Source organism: Panthera pardus, unplaced genomic scaffold, assembly GCF_024362965.1.
Source record: "Panthera pardus isolate Hobbes unplaced genomic scaffold, ASM2436296v1 HiC_scaffold_13, whole genome shotgun sequence".
Lineage (NCBI taxonomy): Eukaryota > Metazoa > Chordata > Mammalia > Carnivora > Felidae > Panthera > Panthera pardus.
In genome coordinates, this window is record NW_026526688.1 from 3,447,873 (window position 1) to 3,471,314 (window position 23,442).

Here is a 23,442-nt window from a genome sequence, read left to right on the forward strand (position 1 = left end):
CTTAACATGTTTCTGCCCACTCGCATATTTTTTTCAGATTTTTCTTCTCAAAGTTCTTTGCCATATTTGTAATCAAATCTGTCAATCTACAGATATCAAAGGAAACATAAAAATGTCCCCAGTTAAAAAAAATCATTTTTGAAAAAAAAATATATCTTGTATCAAAAAATAGCCATGTGCATTAAAATGCTTAAAAATTATATACAATTTCACCCAGGTGTTGATGGTGGAGAAAAACATCTGACAGAGAAATCTATAAAAGTAATCATGGTGGCTTCATTTATAATGGAATAACAAAAGAAAAAATATAAACATGACAAGATTATGACTACATATTGGAACGTCACAAACACATTTGAGATAATGTTTTCAAATCTTGTTAATGTAAGTAAATCTCTGCAATGAAAATATTACATTTTGCAAATCAAGATATAAAATTATACATGTATCATAATCTAATAAAAAATTTTAATTTAATAAAAAATTTGTTTAAAGAAGAGAAAAAATTTCAAAAATATGTTAATGGCAGACAACACTGGTGACTGCTGTGGGGATCATGTTTTTCTTGGTATAGTTTTCTTTCTAAATAAGCTGTGAGATGTGTGCGTTTTTTGTATAGTTAGAAGTTAATAACAAGAAACCAGTCATTTTTATGAACTTGAGTTACTAAAGAAAATCGTCATTATGTAATCATAATTTTAAAAACAACCTATCTTTACCAATTAACATTAGGATTTTGTTCCAGTTAAGTCCTTAACTTCATATTTTTAGACTGTATTCCTATGCTTCCTGACATGTTACAGCAAATACTTTTTAGAAAAGATAAAGGCAAAATTAAACAATTTTACTTGTTTCATGTGTAATTATCCAAAGATACTATATAAGAAAGACATGCAGCGATTATAGATCTTTTTAAAAGTTTGATACGTGAGATCTTTTTAAATCTGTGTGGTGAATTATTTTACATCTATAAGGCTTATTTCCCACCTAAATGCAAAACTGTATGTTTCCTTCACTTTACTGAAGTTCTAAAAAAAAAAAAAAACTGAGTTGTTGGGGCACCTGGGTGGCTCAGTCAGTTAAGCATCTGACTTCGGCTCAGGTCATGATCTTGCGGTTCATGAGTTCGAGCCCTGCGTCGGGCTCTGGGCTGACAGCTCAGAGCCTGGAGCCTGCTTTGGATTCTGTGTCTCCCTCTCCCTCTCTGCCCCTCCGCCACTTGTGCTCTGTCTGTCTGTCTCTCTGTCTCAAAATAAACATTTAAAAAAATAAATAAAACTTTGAGTTGTTGTATTTCTTGGAAGGAAGGTGCTCACACTGTCACAGGTTGCTATTATTTCATTAATATATTGTCTTTTACATATCACTTTACATTTACAGTATATGTTAGAAGAATTTGTATCACTTTACCCTGATGAAACAGATATTTTGATCTGTATATTGTAGATCAACAAAATTAAATAGGTAATTGTTAAATGATAAAGTCAAGTTTGCCGTATTAGCCGACTCTGATTACGACATACTAGGCCACCAACCCCACAGTTATACTAGCTGTGACAAGAGAGATCTATTTCTCGCACAGGCCACCTGTCTAGGGGATCCTTTCTTGAACGAGCTAAGGCACCGAGGTCTTGCAGGGGGCAATCAAAGGCTCAGGGTCACTCACTGTGTACGTCACTTCCACTCACTCCTAACTGGCCAGGACCCGCTACGGGTTTCACCAAACCCCACTGAGGCCAAGAAAACCAACCGATTTGGCGGAGATTCTGTTTATCTGGTGAACAACACTAATGACTTTCGTATTCACAGAGGTGATAACAGAAAAGCAAATATGTGAACGAGGTCTTCAGAATGCACATTCTTCTCTATTACTGAGTGTCTGTGCCCTTCGCGACGGCATTATGTTTTTCTATCTGGCTGGGGTATATTCCGTGAATGCTGGCTCTACGAGATATTATGTGGGAGTCAGTGCATATTTTACAGCAGCTGTGATAGTGTTCCCAACACAAAACTTCTATGAACTTGGAAGACAGACACCTTCCTTCTGCACCTCTCTGGTGCTCGTGTCTTTTTCAACGTCCAACCTTTAAACTTTTTTTCAAACCTGTTTTTATGGTATTTTGTTTATTTACATTTTTCACTTTTTGGGGGGTCACTTCAGATAATTTATACTTTGCTAGGGAATCACCAATTTCATTGAATGTTAAAATTTGTTGCCATAGAGTTGATGATGTATTCTTGTACACTTATTTTCCCCCAAAATTAGCTTGTGTTTTTTAAATTTTTTAAAATGTTTATTTATTTTTGAGAGAAAGAGAGACAATGTGTACAAGCAGGGGAGGGGCAAAGAGAGAGAGGGAGTCAGAGGATCTATGCTAACGGCACAGAGCCCAATGCACGGCTTGGACTCATGAACCGTAAGATCATGACGTGAGCTCACGTCATGCTCACCTGACTAAGCCTCCCAGGCGCCCAGGTTGTGTTTTCAATGACAGTGAACTGTACTGAAATATATGGGCAGGTCAGAGGCAGAACAAATAAACAGATAAATCTTTCATCCAGACGACAAACAATTTATACCCATGATTTGTTGGTACCCAGCAAACTCTGCCAGAATAAATAAACATAATTCTTAAAGAAATTGCTCTATTGTGAGGCTTTCACGCTTTATGTAGAGTTATTGTTGGTAACAATAAATTATTTTATTATTATGTCAAATTATTATTTTTGTAATCATGGTTATTTTTCTTCTATTTTGCTAAAATACCTATAATTGTCTTTTCTCCTAATTTTCTTATCAGAATCATAGAAGGTTTGTCTATTTTATTGATGTTAACAAAGACTAACTTTTGCATTATTCTAACATTTGATTTTTATTGATATGATATTCTAAATCATTATTTTTTGTCTAACTTGTTAATTTTAGCAATCAATTTCTTCACTTTTTGTCTTTTTGTTCAACCCTGGGGCATTTGCCTCCTAGCACAGGCTCCCTGTCTCACATTATCTTAATAGAGAGGGTTTCCTCTGACAGGGTTTCTGGGTATCATATGCCTTAAGACTTGAGGCTTTCCCACACAATTTCTCTAAAGTATTTGCCTGTGGTTCTATTCGTGTAGTATGCTTACATTGTAATTGGCATATGATCAGTGCATGTGGCCTGGTCTTAGAGTAATTTGTTAAGGTTCACGTTATAATCAATTATATAATTGATTATAAAAAGTAATCCTTGAGAAAAACAATAAATGTGTATATTCTCAAAGGAACATCATGTTCCTTCTGAGTCTTTTCAAATGTGTTTGTGTTACTAAATCCTTTTTGCTTTTTTTATTTAAAAAAATATTTTAATGCTTTATTAATTCTTTGGGACAGAGAGAGACAGAGCATGAGTGGGGGAGAGGCAGAGAGAGGGAGGCACAGAATCTGAAGCAGGCTCCGGGCTCCAAGCTGTCAGCACAGAGCCTGACGTGGGGCTCAAACTCACAAGCTGTGAGATCATGACGTGAGCTGAAGTCAGATGCTTAACCTACTGGGCCACCAGGCGCCCCTGTGTTACTAAATCCTTTATTTTCCATTTGATTTTTTTCCAACTAGATCCACTCAATTCTGAAGTAGCATTTCTATTTCTCTTCAGCAAGGACATTGATTGGGGGTATTTTGTGAGTTAGATTATCAGAGTATCTATGCACACTCCCTGAGAGTCACCAGAACTCAGGAATTGGGTCTCTCAGTACAAGTAAATTAAAAAAAAAAGAAAAATATCTTTCACCATCAACCAGTCCTTTAAGAGTTTTCTGTGTTAACAACCCACAGCTGAGTCTGCAGGTCTCTTCCAAATAACAAAAGAATGGTCCATTCACATTTAACGTGATACTTTCTCCTTTGTCGGACTTTATTTGAAACACCATCTGCCACTTTCTTCCTCCGACTGTGCTGAGGAACACATTTGCCCTGCACCTTGTAACACATCTGCACACAGCCTTTTTCAGGTAAGCACTCCAAAGACAGTGAGAATCGTGGCCAGAAGACAACAGAGACTAGAGAGTACTGACTTAAAACCAAAACAAACGAAAAACCCCTTCTTTCCAGGGCTCCTGGGTGGCTCAGTCTGTTGAGTGTCCAAGTCTTGATATCAGCTCAAGTCAGGATCCCAGGGTCATGGACTCGAGCTCTGAGTCAGTCTCTGAGTGTGAAACCTGCTTGGGACTCTCTCCCTCTCTCTCTGACCACCCCCCCCCCCCAACCTTGTGTTCTCACTCTCTCTCTCTCTCTCAAAAATAAACACTACAAAAAATTTTTTTAAGAAGCTATACCCTTAGAAGACGTGATAAAAATAGGTAAGAATGAACATCCTACTACTGTGCTCTCACCCTATAATTTACCAGTTTTCCACCCCCAGCGGTGCTCAGCCTCACCAGCCTGCTTGAGCACTTTATGAAAGTATGAACGTGAGGACGCGTTTCTGGAGCTTTCACCGAATCCTGATCCTTAGATTAACGACACTAACTTGGCCTGGGGCTGAGGGATGAGGTTGGGAGACAGAAGCCACCGCCCCACCGCGGTCAGCCCGCTGGGCAGTTCATCTTTCGCAGGACATTCCGCTTCTGCTTACACTACCTGCATGCTAACGTCAGGCCGATCATTCTAGACAGGAGAAAAAGGTCCTTAACCTACGAGGGAAGACAGATCAGGTTCACAACTGTCGGCTGTATTTGACACACAGGATTTTTTGAATTTGCTTATTGTAAAATAAACACCTAGAGACCGATGGTAACTGAAAAACTAAAAAATAAACAGTGGAAAAATTCACCTGTAACTGTGATCAACATTTTGTTGTATACTCTCTTTTTAGGCTTTTAAAAACTATTATTATCACGACATACGCAAATATTCATAGGTTCTTCACAGTGGAGTATTATAACACAAGTGGTCGTATCATCTGGTCGTTCCCACGAGGAACACCACATGATGAACGTCTTCGACGGTACAATCTGTGTTAACGATGCACGCATCCCGGTGCGTATGAGCGGTATACGCATATCCACGGTATGAGCGTGTGATGATTTATCTGATTCTCTGTTGTTTAAAGTTGAATTATTTGCACGTTTGGTTGTTATATTTAATACTGCAAAGAGCATTCTTGAAAAAAAAAATCTTTCCAGAGTTGTTTGAGTATGTCCTTACAATTTTGATCCAGAAATACAACTTATATAGCTCAAAAAGTAAAATGAAAACGTATAACCATTCGTATAAATTTGTACCGTGATGCCATAATCTTGTCCCCTCAATAGCATGGCCAGAAACTGCCAGCTATTCCCAACCTTATGAACAATACATCTTATTAACGTTTTCAAATTTTACCTTTGTTTTAAAATCTGTATTTCTTGCCCATTTGAAAAGGCTACATAATATATGACTGCGACTGTGTGACCTTCTAGAAAAGGCAGCATTATAGAAACAGTAACAAGATCAGTGGTTGGCAGGGGCTGGGAGTCGGGGGAGGGGTGAGGGGGCGGGACACAGGATTTTTAGTGTAGGGAGACCACCCTCACGGCACTAAAATGATGGATACGTGTCACCACACATTCGTCCGAACCCAGAGAATGTGCCCCACCAACAGCGACCGTGATGTAACCATGGACTCTGGGTCACGGTGACGTGTCACTGTGGGGTCATCGGTTGTACCACATGAACCACCTGGTGGGGATGCTGATCACTGGGAAAGCTGTGCATTTGTGGGGTGGGAGGTATATGGGAAATACCCAGAGCTTCCACTCAATTCTGCTGTGAACCTGAAAGTGCTCTTTAAAAGAAGTCTACTTAAAATGTATTTCCTGATATTTACCAGAGGTAAGTTTTTTTAAAACAGCTTTTCTTATCTTAGCTCGTTTTGTATGGGCCGTTCTGATGGGGTGTGAGTACATATTCTGAGTAAATACTTTTTACCTGACCAAACACTGGAGGTGCTATCCTCCCCACTTCCGACCCCCTCTAGTTTTCCTTCCTGGTTCACCAGAGCAGAAATGTCAAGAAGAAAAGTAGTTGTGCGGTATTTGCATCAGCTGCACGAAGAGCCACGAAACAACATGGCTCCTGAAACCCGTGCTGTTGTCACAGGCTGAATTATGCCCGCCCCCACCCCCAGTTTATATTTGGGATTTTTAATTCCAGCACCTGAGGATGAGACCTTATTTGGAAACAGGGTCCCTGCAGACATAATCAGCTAGGGTGGCTTATTAGCATGGCGCTCATCCAATGTGACTGGTGTCACCAGAAAGAGGACACATTTGGCAACGTGGGAGCTCTCCATGGAGAAAGCTGGGGTGATGCTTCTGGCAGCCAAGGAACTCCGGAGACACCAGCAGCCCCCCCAAACTGGGACAGAACTGGAACGGATTCTCCCTCAGAGCTGAGGAGGAACCAGCCCTACTGACAGTGCCCTCGGACTTTCGGCCTCCAGGACCCTGAGACACCAGATGTCTATTTGTTAAGCCACCAGGTGTGCGGTCCTCTGTGACATCAGCCCGGGGAAACCAACCCAGCTGTGCGTCCGCCTGTTGGTTAGGTTAGGTCACCGTTTCAAAGGAAAATAACTGGCGAACGAGAGCAGACCCGTACCTTCGCAGCGGGGGACTGTGGAGCTCCAGACCACATTTCCATCCTGCAGGGTGCAGGTGATAGACTCCGACCCCTGGGTTTTGACAAAGCCATCGTCACAGTGGAAAGAAACCGAACTCCCAAGTAGAAATCTGTCCCCAAAACGTCGCCCATTTATGGGAATCCCAGGATCGTGGCACTCATTCTGACCAAATGCTAAAAAGGAAAAAAAAAAAAAAATTCTATAATTATATAATTAAAATACTAGACTATTAAGTAGGTATATTTAAAAAGGAAGAAACAAGCTTACTAATAAAGTGATTTATTGTCCTGAATTTCAGTTAAACACTTACAGATAGATAAATGCATTAAGCAGACAGGATAGTGATATCTAGTAAGACAGAAACAACGAAGACTTGGATAAATATATACAACTATCGTCTACACTACATCGCACAGTTTGAAAGCACTTTGTGCACTAAGAAAACCAAGAAATATGGCAGGTGCTAGAAATGATTTTGGTTCAGACACATCTGGGTTAGAATCCTGGCTCTTGTGTTTTTTATCTGCCCTCTGGCAGATGTTCTGATGATCTGATGAGATATCTTAATTCATAGATAAGGAACGCCCAGCCTATATCCCAGAGTTTCTGTAATATTAAATGAAATAATTACTGGCAAATCCTAAGCACAGAGCCTAAGAGAAGTAGGCAGCCAGTAAATTATGATTTATAACTCATATTTAACATTGTTACCTTACTTTATTCACTTAACAACGCATTTAAGTAGATGTTCTTAAATACAATCTGGTTTGCAAATGAGGGCCCTGCGACAAAAAAAAGAAAGAAAAAAGGTGTCTAACCAAAATTCACTAAGTATATCAAGTATTGGTGTCCTAATCCATGGCTCCTGACCCCAAATGGCTCAATCCGTTTACTACAGTAGTTTTTGTGTGGAGGATGATGCATGGGTGGGTGGGTGGATGGATGGATGGATGGATGAACGCACGGATGGAAAGAAGGAAGGAAGAGAGGGAAGTTCAGTCCTGTCACTATGCTACGTATCACTGTAAAGCCTCTGAAGAGTTGGCCTGGACACGTGTGGTCAGGGGCCTGGACACGTGTGGTCAGGGGCCTGGACACGTGTGGCCAGGGGGCCTGGACACGTGGGGGTGGGGCGGGTGGCAGCAGGCTTACTGGTGTAAGTGATGTTGAACCCCCTGCCGGTGGTGGAGTGGTCAGACTGAAATTCCAAGCGGACGATGTGCCCGCTGCTGGCCAGCTGGGAGGGCACCTCGTGGCCCGAGAAAGTGCCGAGGACTGTTAGGTCAGAAATCCCATCGTCTTTGATCGCCAGGAAGTCAAACTGAGGCTCCACGTCAAAATCGTTGAAAATGAGGTGGATCCTGCTCCCGGGTTCAGAGATGATCAACCAAACGCAGTTCATGTTGTTGCCGTATTCCTCCGGATAATTGGGGGACAGGATGATCCCCGACGACGCAGTGAAGTTGAAGAAACACGAGACTGGGAAGACACAAGCGTACTTTCAAACAGGTCTGCATAGATCCCAGTAAGGGGCACCTGCAGCTGGTTGCTGTGGACGCAGGGCTGGCAGCGTCCGACTGTTCAACTGCCAATTCTGAACCTGAACACTCCCACTTCCCCTGAGTCGGAAAGACAGGATCCCTTTGGACGCACCACCACCAGAGCCAAATGATCGGGCGGAGGCTTGACGCAGAGATCATCCTCCCCGACTTCACGGACACTTGGGGCAAATATTAGAATTTCTAGTTAAAGCTTTCTGCCTTCAGAGGAGCAAACAGTCATATGAAAAGGCATGTCTGTGTCACAGGCACAATTTCCGAAAAATAGTATCTGTGCTATTTAGTCTTCTAGGACGACCTTTCTCTTTACATTTTATGTTTGCCTTTAAAGTGCAGTTTCTCAGGTTATTTATTGTTTATCAGTTACGGGTACCAGTTAATAAGTAACAACTCCGAGGAGCAGACCAATGGTTCGGGTGGATAATATAAAAATCTCTTGGGACATTTATCTCTTAAGGGCGTGTACCTGAAACCAGTTTACGTACGTGTATGCACACGTGCATGTATGTACACATGTGACTTTTTTGGAGGACACCTGTTGCATTTATTCCCACATTGTCCAGGCCAAGCTACATCTGGTTACCAAATAAATCTTGCTTTTAAACTGCCATGAAGTGCAAACGTTTGACTCACGAGGAGCAGGCAGTTCTTGGACCGAAACCCGAGCGAACACCAGCAGGGCTCACCAGTGATGTGTCCCTGGTGCGGCATTAGCAAAGTCATAAAGACGGGTGCTTGGGGAGGTCTCACTCGGGCCACCCGCGGGAGCCCTGGAGGGAGCCAAAGCTTTCTGCACGAAACGTTCTTTCTACAGAGAGCCCTGGGCTCCACATGCTCTGAAAGAGGTACCCACGTCACGGGTCGCTTTTACCTGAGTGAGGACAGCGAGGGAGTGGGCACTGGACAACGCCCCTGCCCCTTCTGGTCCCTGAGGCTCTCCCTAGAGATGCTGACAGCAGCCGTCTCTGTCCCCTGCCTGTGCCTGGCATGCAGCCCTCTCTGTCCCCTGCCCCGGCCCCTGCCCGGCCCCCCAGGGCACAGTACTCACACACACAGCTGGGCTTGTTCCCCGACCACTGGTTGTTCTGCTGGCACGTGATGACCCTCTCCCCCACCAGCTCGAAGGCCGCCTGGCACTCAAAAGTGAGGGTGTCCCCGTGCAGGAAGCTACTGCCAGTCCGCTTCCCATAGGCGGGGACCCCAGGGTCCCCGCATCCTCCCTTTTCGATTTCTGAAAATGGGAGAGAAAAACGAGCGGTCAAAAAACAAACATGCAGTGAACATTTGTCAACAATTCAGAAAGTGAGCGAGTGGTTCCTTCTGCTGGTCTACACGTAGTTTTTGTCGAGAGTTTCCAAAGCATGCTCGTTTCATCAACATTTAATTATAAAAGCCTGGGGGTAAAAAGGTTACGTGAACTTGAGAGAAAGGTATTTAATGTACTGTCTCCTAAGGGAGACGGACAGTTACACAGATGCTGGTGATGCAAATGCTACAATTAATACATAGATGCCTCTTCCGGCCCACGCGCCTCCTGCACCCTGCCGTTAAAATGTAAACACCTATTATGTTTTCATCTGTCTGGTTTTTTTTTAATGTAAACAATACAAGATTGTTCATTCGCTACTGAATATTTAAGTCAATAAATGTATTTGAATATTCCTTCCCTCAATCTTAAGACTCGTTTATGAAACAAAGCGAATATATTAATGGTCTCTGGATGAAGAGAAAATGGGCAGAATCAAGCCCCTTTTCATGAAAACACAACTGTAATGAAATAGGGACACAAACACACCAGGAGTATGTATACATAGACACTAACCGCACCTCCGTCTTAAATGTTAACTGCACAGAATCTATTAAATAAAATAGGCTATTTACTCACACAGAAATAGTTTTTGAGAGCAAACTATGTGTCAGGCCCTGTTCTAGGTACTGAGGTTACTGAGCAAACAAGACAGAATTCTCGCACTCATGGGGCTCACATTATATGGAGGGAAACCATGAAAGTTTCACATGTATATGAGTTTCAGATCACGATAGGTGGGGTTTGAAGCAAAGTGGAGACGTTCAAAGGATTACACAATAATAGATGGGGGAGGAAAGAGAAGGTATAAATATCCTGAGGGAAGCCTGAAATCAGCCCTTCTAAGAAAGAGATACCAGCCCAGTGTAGCGGGCACCGATCGCTAGAAAGGAGGGAGGGACCCCCCCCCCCCCCGAGCAACCTGTTGGGTTTTTGTGTGTTTTGCCCTGGGAAGAAGGTGTTGCAGGGTTTTAGGATGAGATAGAGCTGAGGAGAATACAAGTGTAAACATTCTCTGAGCGCAGGGAGGGAGACAAGTGAATTTCAAGACGCATGGGATGGTTTCCACGCACACATCCAAAATGCACCGATTGGGTCTGCCTTCTGAAATCTGTCATGGGCTTATTCTAATTTCTTGCACCGACCAAGCACAAACTCAAACTTAGGTTTTATTAGCAATCTAACTACTTTCTAATCCAGTTCACAATTTTGGAGGATGTCTGTAGAATGGCACAGGACTGGGTTGCTGGATGGTCTTGAGGATCGTGCCTACCGTATGCGGAACGTATACACACACCCAGTGACGAGAGGAGAAACTGTGCTTCTGAGAGTTCAGGCATACCAAAGCAGTGGAATCAGCCCGTACTATCATAATGCTGTCAAGACTTCCAGTATATGGGATACTGTCACACCTGTTTTCTTAAGCATAAGAGCAGGAAACAAAAACAGGTGTAGGGTCACAGGTCCAGGGTGCTCCGCTAACCTCCCGGGCTCTCCAGTAAAGAAGGTGACCCTTATAGTGACAGATCCACGGGAACAGAAGTGTTCCTGGGTGCAACGCAGGCCAAAGAAATCACCCAGAGAACCTGTTTTCTTAAGGACAGACCTTGGAGTTCAAGTCGTGTGACTTGACTTGAACTGAGCCACGAGTGGGTTTACTTGAATTCAACACTCGGGATGCCTTGAACCAAGTTGTTTTGTTTTGTTTTGTTTTTTTTTTTTTTTTTTTTCCGACGTGAATCAAAGGCAGTTCACAGCAATGGTTTATAACAAAACCCAGCTTGCAGTTCGTGGGCCTTCAGTCGGGTAGGGGCTGAGCACCCCCTGGTCCTGGCAAAGGACACAGCCCTGAGGTCAGGAGTCAGGATGCCAGACTTGATTCTGGGCCTCCTGGCCTTTGAGTGGCCACCATGAGCAATTTAGTCTCTCAAAAGCCTCGTTTATACATCATCAGCGACCACTGCCTACCTCAAAGGACAGATGAGGGGGTTAGACGACATAATTCACACAACATACCCAGCACATAGGGCTCAAAGTGTTAGCCATTATACGATTGTGAGCAAACCTTGGACTCGCAGACGTCGGTTGTGCATCTGCGGTTCCAAAATCTGCGGTTCCTTCTTACAAGGAAATAAACGATGGCACGTTGGGATAATGCTGTTTCCTACATTAACTGATTCCAAGAACTCCTGAGTGGAGTGCTAGGACACCGCACGGTTGTGGTTAGACCCACGGTGTGGGCGCAGATGAAGGCGACTGTGCCCCTCCCGCTGGGGTGAAGACAGTCCTGTGGTCATTCACTTCCACCAAAGATGCCGACCTTCGTGGGTCCAGACGCAAGGCCGCCGCGTGTCTGACGCGTCCTTACTAGGTGCTCCGTAGAGAGCAGTGATTAGTGGCCAGACAGCGTGGTGTGGGGTCAGCAGACGTGAGCGCAAGTAGGACTTTTTCTTCAGCCACGGGAGAAGTGTGGTCGTGGCCCGTGATTACACCAGTGTAGCTGCATCTGGAGGAGGTGCGAGGGGTCACTCTGCACGCGCGACCCCAACACACTGAGCCCGCTCTTGCCCCCAAATGGGCGTGACACAATCCGCACGGGGTTTTGAAATTCCCCTTGGAGGTCACACTGCCTTCCCTTGAGAATCTGCGCCTACTTCACATAGTTTTTGTGAAACTATGGAACAAATGGAAGATGAATAATCAGTGTTGACATTGATATAGCAACTGCAGGAAACCTGTTTCCATACGCAACGAAAGGTAAGATGTCAAAGATGACCTTGAGAGGCTTTTGTGACAGTTTGTTATCAGTCGAAAGACTGAAGTCCCTACAGACCAAAAACAAAACGAAACAAAAACAAAAAACAAACAAACAAACAAACAAAAAAGCTGGTCAAAAGATCTCTTCCAAATTATCAATCTAGAAATGGAACTTGAGGAAATATTAGGTGTGATTATTTCTTTACTTCTCTGATATTGTTTATCGGTATCAGCCTTCTACTGGGGACTCTATGACATTCCTATTGATGTGTTTTCCTTCTTCTTTTTTTTTTAATGTTTATCTATTTCTGAGACAGAGAGAGACAGAGCATGAGTGGGGGAGGGGCAGAGAGAGAGGGAGACACAGAATCGGAAGCAGGCTCCAGGCTCTGAGCTGTCAGCACAGAGCCCGATGCGGGGCTCAAACTCACAAACCGTGAGATCATGACCTGAGCCGAAGTCGGTCACTCAACCAACTGAGCCACCAAGGCGCCCCTGTTTTCCTTCTTCTTGACAAGAACCTTTAAAAGTACTACATCCTATTATTTCATTTTAATTTTTCCGTATTAAGTTTTCTGAATTTTATGATTTATTTTCGAAGGATATTTTAAAACTTCACCTAAAACAATTCTATTGACACTACATACGTAACATTCATCTCTAACGCGTTTTATTAGGTATATTAGACCTGTAAATGTTTACATAACAAATGAGTAATTGGGTTCATCATTTTCTCTTTTATCTTTGTTAATGTTTGTTTATTTTTGAGAGAGAAAGCGCGAAGGGGGGAGGGGCAGAGAGAGATGGGGATAGAGAATCTGAACTGGGTTCTGTGCTGTCAGCTCAGAGCCCGAAGAGGGGCTCCAACTCCCAAACCGTGAGGTCACGACCTGAGCCCAAGTTGGACGCTTACCCGACTGAGCCCCCAGGCGCCCCGCTATTTGCTCTTTTAATTTATCTGAGCGTTTTTGCTTTTACCAACATACGGGCATTAGATGGCATGGGAGCCAAACAGCAAGACTGACAGTGAGCCTGGCAGGGGGACTCTTGCTGTGGCAAGCCCGTGTGGTCTTTCTGGAGAGAATAAAACGTCTGCACAAACGGGATATCACTCTGGACCAGATACTGGAAAACAGAGCGGTGCCACCAGACGAGCACAGGTGACTTAGAGGTGAATTTCTGAGAACGGTCATGAGGAACACGGAGATGAACGCTACGAACTTGTCAGTCGTTGGACAGTTTCTGGTCTACAAAAGGCAACCCTGTTCAATGAAACGCAAGCCTCCTGACCCACGAGAGCACAGCTGCCCTCCGACACTTGCACGCGGTGCGGCGCACAGCTAACGGAGGCCTGGCTGATGACTCACCTTTGCATGTGCACCTGCATGGCCCCAGCACAGGGCACAGAAGCACAGGGGAACGAACGCTCGCTGCAGTCACAGCCCAGTTCCCCTGGGCTCCTTCACACAGCTGAGTACCCTGCCGCAGGGCCCCTTATCAAACCCTATCTACACGATATTTTTGACATGTCGGGGTGCCATGGTGTTGACTCTTCACTTCTGTATCTTCTCTTCAACACTCCACGGAATGTCCTGTCCTCCTCAACCAGCCCACAGGCGTGCACCTGCGGGTACACCCACCGATCAGCTGCCTGTATGTCGTAAAGGGACCCAGCAGCATGCAGTCAGCGTGCATGCCCCCAATACAGTGCACGTCTTCAACTTAAATTTCTGCCTTTCCGTGAAGGGCGCTCACATGCAGGCCAGAGGCATACTGAACACTCCAGAATCTCTCGTGCCGCCGGGCCTCCTTCCGTTCTGGCGTCCCCCACCCCCATCTAAGACACCTCCTCTTCTCCTTTCGTGGCACCGCCCTCATTAAAGCCTCTTCAAATCCCCACAGCCCAGATCTGGCTCCCTGTTCTAGAATTGCCGGGTCCTTTTTTTTGTAGACATTTTAGAACTAATCCAGTCAGGATTGATTTGAGTTGCGAACCTGTCTTTCTGTCCCATCACACTGCAAATTTTTGCAGAAAGATGACGAATCCATATCTTTCTCTGTATTTCCCAGTCGTAAAATCAGTCCTGAAACAAAGTGGATGCTGGTATTGTTTTGTTCTTTTACGGACCTTCTGAGATGTCTGCCCAGGCTTCTAGCTATAAGACAGGCGGCTGACTTGTTTTGTTCCCTACAAAGAGCTACTAGGCTTTGCCCAATGTCTTAGTCTGTGGCTGATATCTTGGCGCACAGCACATGGGCTGTTCTGGCTGTAAGGTGTAAGAAACAAGAAAACACACCAAATCATGGATCTTGTGAAGACTGCAGCTCGGGGCACTCAGCAGAAAATAAACAAATAGTATGAAATATGTCAGACACTGATAAATGTTCTGAAAAGAGAGGACGGGGGGTAAGAGGGAACACAGACCGCGGTGGTCTGTTTCGGGTGGAGGATCCAGGGACACTCTCTGCAAAGCACACATTCAAGCAGAGATGTGAAGGGAGGATGCGTCTGCAAGTGGAAGAGAGAAGAACCCTGCATGGACGGAAGACAGAACCAAAGCACGGGGCTGAGTGGGGAATCCGCCAGGCAGGGCTGAGGAACAGCCAGACGCCAAGAGTGACTGTAGTCCGGTGATAAAGGGCCAGATGAGCAAAACACAAAAGCAACGAGCGGGTCAAGGACCAGGCGACACAGAACCTCTAGACCTTGACGGGGATATGGTCCTTTCATCATGCTTTCTTATAATCATGCTGTGAGAGCTACAGAAACCACAGGGAACGGCCAGTTGTTTCCTAATTTATCGTGAAACATTTCATGCTGTAATAAATATTGGAGAGAAGGCACCTAAATGCCACCATACAATAAAATACAACTTAGAGGTATCCACTGTATGGATTTTTGCTTCTTTGTTGCCAACAACTCCAATCCTAAATTATCCTGAATATGTTAACTTCTATCAACCCCTTTAGATACACTTGGTGGGCGACATGTGTTACAGGAAAGGGTGCCCCACTGAGAATGGAGGTTTAAGTCACAGATCTTTTATCTCATGTATTAGTCTCTTTGGTACTCTTCCAAAATTACTAGTGGAGCACCTCTTACGTGCTAAGCTACTAGGGTGAAAAATAATTATCTTCCAGAAGTCTACAGTGCAATAATTTGAACAGACGGATGGATGACCACCATAACACTCCTGGCGAGGTATCTGTCATGGCAAAGATATCCTCAAGTTGGTACTGGGCATCATAGGTCTTTAAAATCAAAGCAAGCGGCTGAAAGGAAACCGTGTTCGCCCCGAGTGCTCACCCCGTAGGTCATGGGAAAGAAAGGCTGCCTCAGAGCCACTGTAGAGATGCTGACTGTGCAGCTGGGCTGGGTCCGGAGCAATTCGGCCAAGGGCAGCACCCAGTGGAGCCGCCCACACTCCGTGTCCAGAGCCAGTGGCTGCCACCTTCCCCCGGGTGCTAAGGAGCTGTCGCTCAGGACACATTCTACTTCCTTGCAATGTTAATGTCCACCCTCTTGACCAACACCAGCATTACTGGCCCTGTTTTCAGGATGTGACAGGTCCAAAAGGAAGGAAAAAGCCCTTCTACCTTCTTTTTCTTTTTTACATTCTTTTCTTAATGTTTATTTTTGAGAGACACAGAGAGAGAGAGAGACAGCACGAGCAGGGGAGGGACAGAGAGAGAGGGAGACACAGAATCTGAAGCAGGTTCCAGGCTCTGAGCTGTCAGCACAGAGCCCCCACGCATGGGTCAAACCTATGGCTTTGAGATCATGACCTGAGCCCAAGTCAGGGCGTAACCGACTGAGCCACCCAGACGCCCCAAGCCCTTCAACTTTAGAACTTTAGGTAAAGCTGATCCTTACATCATTTGGCCCTGTATTATCATCACAGAATGCAATATCTGATAATTTTAAAGATGCGTCTGTATTACGATGTTTTTCCTGTTAACTAGAAGCTTCGAGATTGAGACATTATCAACTGCATTTTTAAAGAGTGAGGCAGTCTTAATTCTGGCAAAATTAAGCAGGCCCCTCTCTCGCCCTGGCCTCTGCATTCTGGTTTCTTGAAATCAGCAGTTCCCATACTTGCCCACACAGCAGCATCACGGGGAGCTCCGCCCCTCCCACTCACAAATTCTAGTGTTTCCCAACGAAGCATTTAGCTGCACTGCGAACACAGAGCCTGGGCAGAAGGAGGGACAGCTGCCAAGCAGGACAGGGCCTCCCTCAGGACTGGAGGCAGAAGGATGAGAGAGGCTGGAGTTTTCAAGACGACAAAACACGGGGGACCCCACTGGCACGCAGCACCTAGCAGGCGTCTGGACAGGGAACATGCAGAATTTCACCCCCTCCTCTCTCACCCAGCGGGCCCTTCCCTCGAGTGTGTCCGCACCAGAACGAAGGTATAGAAAATCCAAAAAAAAAAAAAAAAAAAAAAAAAAAAGACTGATTTAGACCGACCCCTGGTAATAAGCATTTCACAAACAAGCACACAGCGTGCGTGCTATCAAAGGGCAACTGGAATAGTTTCCCAAGAACGGCCCTTAATTTGGACTAAAGCCAAGATTGATGCAAAAAGAGAAACAGCAAAGTGGATTTATTCTATACGCTTAAAAACAACCACATGGAAACGACTCAACGTGTGCGGTAAACGGGCCCGTAAGTCACACCAGCACGGACACAGCCAGGTCACCTCACACACCACAACGCTCTCTTTCTCACAGGCCAGATGACGACACTTAGTGTCACTCAACACTGTGAATCTCATTTGACGAGGACTGCCCTCGGCTGTGAGGAACAAAACGCTTCAATGAACGCTAGCTTGAACTCGTGAGCATTTCCGTTTCCTCACGCACCCGGAGGCTGGAGGGCAGAGTGGCACATGGGTTAGGTCGGCGAGAGCCCACATGCTCTGCAGACGCCCGCCCCCTGGACTCACAGGCCAACATCGTGAGGGGTGCGGTCTCGTGGCACAAAGTGGCTGCCACGTCTCAAGGCGGGAGGAGGTGGAGAGTCCAGGCTTCCCACAAGGGCGGCGAGCTGGGTTTTCTCTTTAAAAACCACAAACACATGCACAAAAAACACAAAAAAACAAAAATACCCCAAAACTTTCCAGAGGCTCTATGTGTTCACTTGTCTTTGTCCCCTGTAGCTCACCTGGGTCATTCCTACCTTGAAAGATCCAGGAAATGTCATGTTAGACTCCACAGTGTAGGGGAAAAAAAAAGTCAGGTGTTTGTTTTTTTTTTAATAAATGATAATTTTCATAGATAATCCACAAAGTCTGCCACAGAATGTTAGCAAAATTAAAAATTGAATTCCTACCAAAAATATCATCTCACTGGGAACAAAATCACCTCCCAGACAGAAAATCCTTTCTAATATGTGTGGCTCTGTTCACCAGCGCAGTGTTTAACTATGCTGCTACCCTGTATTTAGTTTTCAGGGAAAAAAAAAAGTAGAAATAAGTTTTTAAAAATTCTTTTGGGAATAAGTTGGGAGTTAAATAACTAAGGCAAGTAAATATAAAAGTAAACGTGTTTTGAGACAAAGTGTGAATATGATCAAAATGATTTTCACATAGGTAGAAAAATAACAAATTACGTAAAAAGAAAAAATAAGAGTGCTTCAGGATATAATGAATCAAAACCATTTGGGATTTCTTTTTCTTTTCTTTTTTTAAATTTTTTATTTATTTTTGAGAGAGAGAGAGAGAGAGAGAGACAGAGACAGAGCAGGAATGGGGGAGGGGCAGAGAGAGAGGGAGACACAGAATCTAAAGCAGGCTACAGGCTCTGAGCTGTCAGCACAGAGCCCGACACGGGGCATGAACCCACAAACTGTGAGATCATGACCTGAGCCAAAGTTGTATACTTAACTGACTGAGCCACCCAGGTGCCATGGGGATTTCTTTTTCTTTCTTCATCCTGCCATAAAAATCGGGGGGTCCAAGGCTACTTTTGTTGGAGTAGATGGCAATTCACAGGTACTCTTTCACTGGCTAACTTCCAATTGATTTCTAATTTCATGGGCTTGAAAGCACATATGGATGGCTGTCCATATAGAAGAGAAAGAGGTGCATATTCAAGGGCCAAATAAAAAGAATTTTTAATTTTGGAAACTACGAAATAGGTTTAGTAAATTACTGGCCCTGTTATCAAGTTTTTTCCTAAGGAGATTAACTGTACCAAAATGAAAGGCACCGTTTCTTAGAACATTCCACAGGCTTCTAGTTAGCAGACATAGAATACAAAGTCACTAATTCTTCCAAGTATGTTTCACAGCCAGTTTTTCTCAGAGATAGGAAGTCACACTTGTTAGACATAAGTACCCTATACCCGCTGTCCTAGATAGATATTGGACATTACTTCCTTGACTAATATTGCTTATTAATTTTTACCATAGGTAATTTTTACCAAAGATAAGCATCCTATGTCTATTATATCTATTGAGATCAATGGCTTGTGCCCAGTTTGCAGAGATTATTTTGTGATTGAAATGGGCATTTAGCTATGAATAATCTAAATACCGTCTAGGCCACTTTTTTTCAACTTTGCTCTACAATTAGGCACAACATTTGGGCACTTGATTATCCAATTATCTGTGCATTAGAGCAAATAGCAAATTGCTTCTGGAGAATCTTGGCACCGCCCACGGGTACTTTATTAGGTCATCTCTTCAGAGTTGGCACATCATCTGTTCAGGCATGTGTTCTTGTTAGACATTTCATCTTATAAGATAATGTCATCTTACCCAAGGATACGGCTCTGCCCTAAATTGGCAACACAGGATGTCAGCACAGCAGGTAATTATCAGGGAATACCATACTGAATTAACTGTTAATCAATAGTTATTCAGAGTTGTTATGGAATGAATTATATACACCCCCCACCCCCGCACAATTTATGGTGAAGCCCTAACCCTCAATGTGGCCATATTTGGAGGTGGAGCCTTTAGAGATGTAACTAAGGTCGATTCCCTAGGACTGGTGTCTTTCTTCTTTTTTTTTTTAATTTTTTAATGTTTTTATTTATTTTTGAAACACAGAGAGACAGAGCATGAGCAGGGGAGGGGCAGAGAAAGAGGGAGACACAGAGTCAGAAGCAGGCTCCAGGCTCCGAGCTGTCAGCACAGAGCCTGATGTGGGGCTCAAACTCACGGACTGTGAGATCATGACCTGAGCCGAAGTCGGACACTTCATCAACTGTTTTGGAAACTATGAAGCAGGTGCCCCTGGACTGGTGTCTTTCTAAGAAGAGGAAGAGACACTAGGGCCAGGCACACATGGAGAGGAAGCTCTGTGACGACTCAGGGAGAAGACAGCCACCTGAAAGCCGAGAAGGGAGGCCTCAGAGGACATCAAAGCTGCCGGCACTGTGATGTTGGACTTATAACCGTGCAACCATGAGGACGTACACGTAAGCCCCCAACGTGTGGTGTGTGTTACGACAGCCCCGACACACTAACATGAGTGTGAATAAAAGACACGATATCTATAAATTGTTGTTCCCATGACGTGAAATTATTGTAGAGTACACGAGTCCTTCCTTAGGTCAAGATCGGTCGCTTTTACTTTCTCTGGCAAAGGTTTTCTAATTAACTGACTTCGGTTTCGAAATCACTCCCCTGGCAGATGCTGAGAATCGTCAAGAGGAGGAAGCTCCTTTGATAAATGTTTCCTAAAAAGACTCTTGAGAGCACTGTTTGCAATTCGGTGAACAATTATTTTTATGAGGCCCAGAGGGAGAATTACTCTCTGATTAGAGTAGCATACAGTTCCTGGGCAACTGGTTTGTTTTTATTCCACCAATTCTCCGACCATGTGAGGACAAGAAGGCCCTTGCTGATGGTGACGATGGAAGCCTGGGGGTCTGTCGTGGGTTGGGGATTGTCAGAGTTGGGTGAGAAGGAGTAGTCAGCACACATGAAGAAGAAAATGGAGCTTCTGGGAACTTCTGGTGATGACAAGTTCGTCAGGACACAGGAGGGAGTTGTCAAGTGCTCACTTGTTGGCCAAGTTCAAGTGTCTAATTCTCCTCCCGCTCTCTGGAGGGCCCAAGCTTGATCCTTAACTTCCCCATCTTTTAAGAGAGGGAAGGTTGTCCTGGACCAGCAAGTTACCACAGGAGAGCACAGGAAGGGGTGCTGGTGATTAGGGTGGATGAAGGGAGCCTATGCTTTGGTCTGTTGTCAACAACACTCACCTATGTTCCGCCTGAGGGTCAAGGACCATTAGTCCTGGGAAGGCTGAGTGCACGGTTCACACTGTTATCACTCCACATGGTCAACTCCACCCTGAGTAGCAGAAATGCACTGTCTCCCCATGAAGCCCATCCCCTGCTGTCTGTCACACTGTCAGAAGACCTACTTTTTCCACCCTAAAAGCAACTTGCTCATGAGGATGACACATATGTATGTCTTCTTGCTCAGAATTTTCCAGTTCTTCGCCCTGTCTCATCACTTAGGGAGGTCCCTGTGGTCCACCCATGCATCCTGACCCATGTGCTCAGGATGGCGGTCATCAACTTGTGCTTTTCTGCACAACCTCCTTTGGAGGCAAATGCAGAGATCCACACCTTCCTTGGTGCATTTCCCTGCCCCGGTCCCCCTGTTCACAGAATGCTCTCACTGTCAGCTTATCCTTCTTCCAGCTAATGCTGGTCCCTAGTCCGTAAAGATGGATAACTCCATCCTTTCTTCACATTTCTCCAGCTTGTTATTCGGTCAGGTGCATAGAAGAACGATGAGCGGAGAAACACTAATCTCTTATCAGTGATGAGAATTGTGCCCTAATCCTTTCATACATTGCAAGAATTCACTTGGGGTGTAAAAGGTTCCAGTACCACCTGCATTATTATAATTTTGTTATTTGTTGTTGTTATGAAGAGCACCACATGCTGAAAACACTTAGAGTAAAAGCAGTTCACATATCACAACTATTTCTGATGCAATGGGGATGTTTCCTTCCATGTGTTTCCACTTTATGTTACGGTTCTCGAACCCACGGAAGAATATTTTACAGTTTCTGCAAGATTTCTTTAGTTTCAAAAGACAGCAAGTACTATAACAGCTTTTAAATGCACTCTCTTCCCTGGTGAAGATATTTTTGTTTCAGTTGTAGTAGAAACCAGCTTTAAAACCCTATGTACGTTATTTAACCTTAATGAGAAACAAAGGCCATAGGATTGGATGATTGTTAATGTCCCTTCCGGTTTTATATTTTTGTGACACTCCGAAATTTCAGATTTAGAACTTAGCAAAAAATACGAACCGTATTAATCACGGCTTAATTTTTACTAAAAACACTGTTTTAGGGCCATCTTAGAGAACACAGACAGTTCACTCATGGATTCTGCCACTTGTCCTTCCAGGCCCCAAATACCCCACACAAACACGTTCTACAGCATCCACTACACTCCCACATGTTCGAGTGGCTCCTTGGTTAGGGTTTCATTGTTCATCACCCAGGATTGTCTGTGTCCACCCAGCACTGCTGCCTCTATGACCATCTCACCGTTTCGCACCCTGTCTCTTCATTCCACTTTCTATGCTGCAGCCAAAACAATGTTTCTAAACCTCAAACCCGGTGATGGCCCTAACTTGCTGGAAATGCCTCTGGCAACCTCCATTCTTAATTCAAAGTCTTTTCATGTAGAAAGCCCGGCACAATCTGGACGCTAAGTCCTCTGGGCCACCTTTCCTTACTCTCTTCTTTGCGATCCACCATCCAGGCTCCAAGTTCTGATCACACTCTCTTTCCATCCTTCACGCCCACTGTAAACGTTGTGTCCACCCTGCCTATCGGCTCCCCAGGTCAATTCACTGTCCGTATTCTCATTTCAACCGTGCTTGCGCTCTGGTAGCCTGTATCCCATGATCTGCCTGCGTCTCACTCTTCTCTTTCCTAACACGTCACTGTGCATTATATTTATCCTTTGTGCTTTACGGTAAGCTCTACGAGGGTCTATTTTACTGACTGCTCAATCTCCAGCAGCTAGTCAAGTGACCAATGCACAGTACATGCTCTTCAAAGTTATTTTATTTTTTTAATGTTTTTAAATTATTATTTTTTTAACGTTTATTTATTTTTGAGATAGAGAGACACAGAGCATGAACGGGGGAGGGGCAGAGAGAGAGGGAGACACAGAATCGGAAGCAGGCTCCGGGCTCTGAGCCATCAGCCCAGAGCCCGACGCAGGGCTCGAACTCACGGACCGCGAGATCGTGACCTGGGCTGAAGTTGGACGCCCAACCGACTGAGCCACCCAGGCGCCCCTATTTTTTTAATGTTTTTAAAGATTCTACTTTTAAGTAATCTCTACACCCAACACGAAGCTTGAACTTAACTGCCCTGAGATCAAGAGTCACATGCTCTACCAGATGAGCCAGCCAGGTGCCCCTCCTTGAAATTATTCTTCATGAATGTCATAGAGGTTTATATTTACACATGTTTTTTATATGCTTTTATTTCTATACTTGTTACTCTCACCATATTTCAGACGTATTTGCTTATTCATGAAATAATTTCCAACTCCTAACTGACCTAGGATCCACGATGGGGTAGGTGGGTTTTATTATATGTAAAGACAAAATAATTTTGTAGTAAAAATAATAATGATGCATTCAAGGATAAGTAGAAGCTGTATTTATAAGAAGAGGGTTATTTTTAAATTTTTTTAATGTTTATTTATTTTGGGAGGGGGGATAGTGTGAGTGGGGAGAGGGGCAGAGAGAGAGGGAAACAGAGAATCCCAAGCAGGATCCACACTGTCAGCACAGAGCCTGACACGGGGCTTGATCTCAGGGACTGTGAGATCATGACCTGAGCCTAAGTTGGATGCTTAACGGACTGAGCCACCAGGCACCCCCATAAGAGTTTTAATATCCCCTGGATCCTTTTATGAAGTGTAATCATGTTTTAGCCCTTATCCTAGATCAAAAAGAAAAAAAGGAAAAAACATACAATAGATGGAAAATAAAAATACTGTTTTCTTTACTTACAAAATGCATCTATTTTATTTGGAAATGTACCTCCATGTTTTCATGATAGTATCTTAGATAACACACCATATTGCCAAGTGAGAATGATTTATCAGGAGTAAAGTTTTACAATATACCACGTGCTGTTCCCACTGGTGTGCATTATCCCCCTAAATCTATTTTTTTAAGT

At 44.2% G+C, this 23,442-nt stretch overlaps 1 protein-coding gene across 5 annotated transcripts in view; it reads right to left on the reverse strand.

Annotated features, from left to right (window-relative positions):
• Nucleotides 1-23,442, reverse strand: part of CSMD1 (CUB and Sushi multiple domains 1) — a 2,004,702-nt gene that overhangs the window by 387,893 nt on the left and 1,593,367 nt on the right. For all 5 annotated transcript variants that reach the window (XM_053900776.1, XM_053900775.1, XM_053900774.1 and 2 more), the window contains 3 exons: nt 9,248-9,430; nt 7,793-8,119; nt 6,619-6,813 (listed from right to left, as the gene is read on the reverse strand). In XM_053900776.1, the coding sequence (XP_053756751.1) occupies nt 6,619-6,813; nt 7,793-8,119; nt 9,248-9,430 (705 nt within the window). The remainder of the gene's footprint in view (nt 1-6,618; nt 6,814-7,792; nt 8,120-9,247; nt 9,431-23,442) is intronic.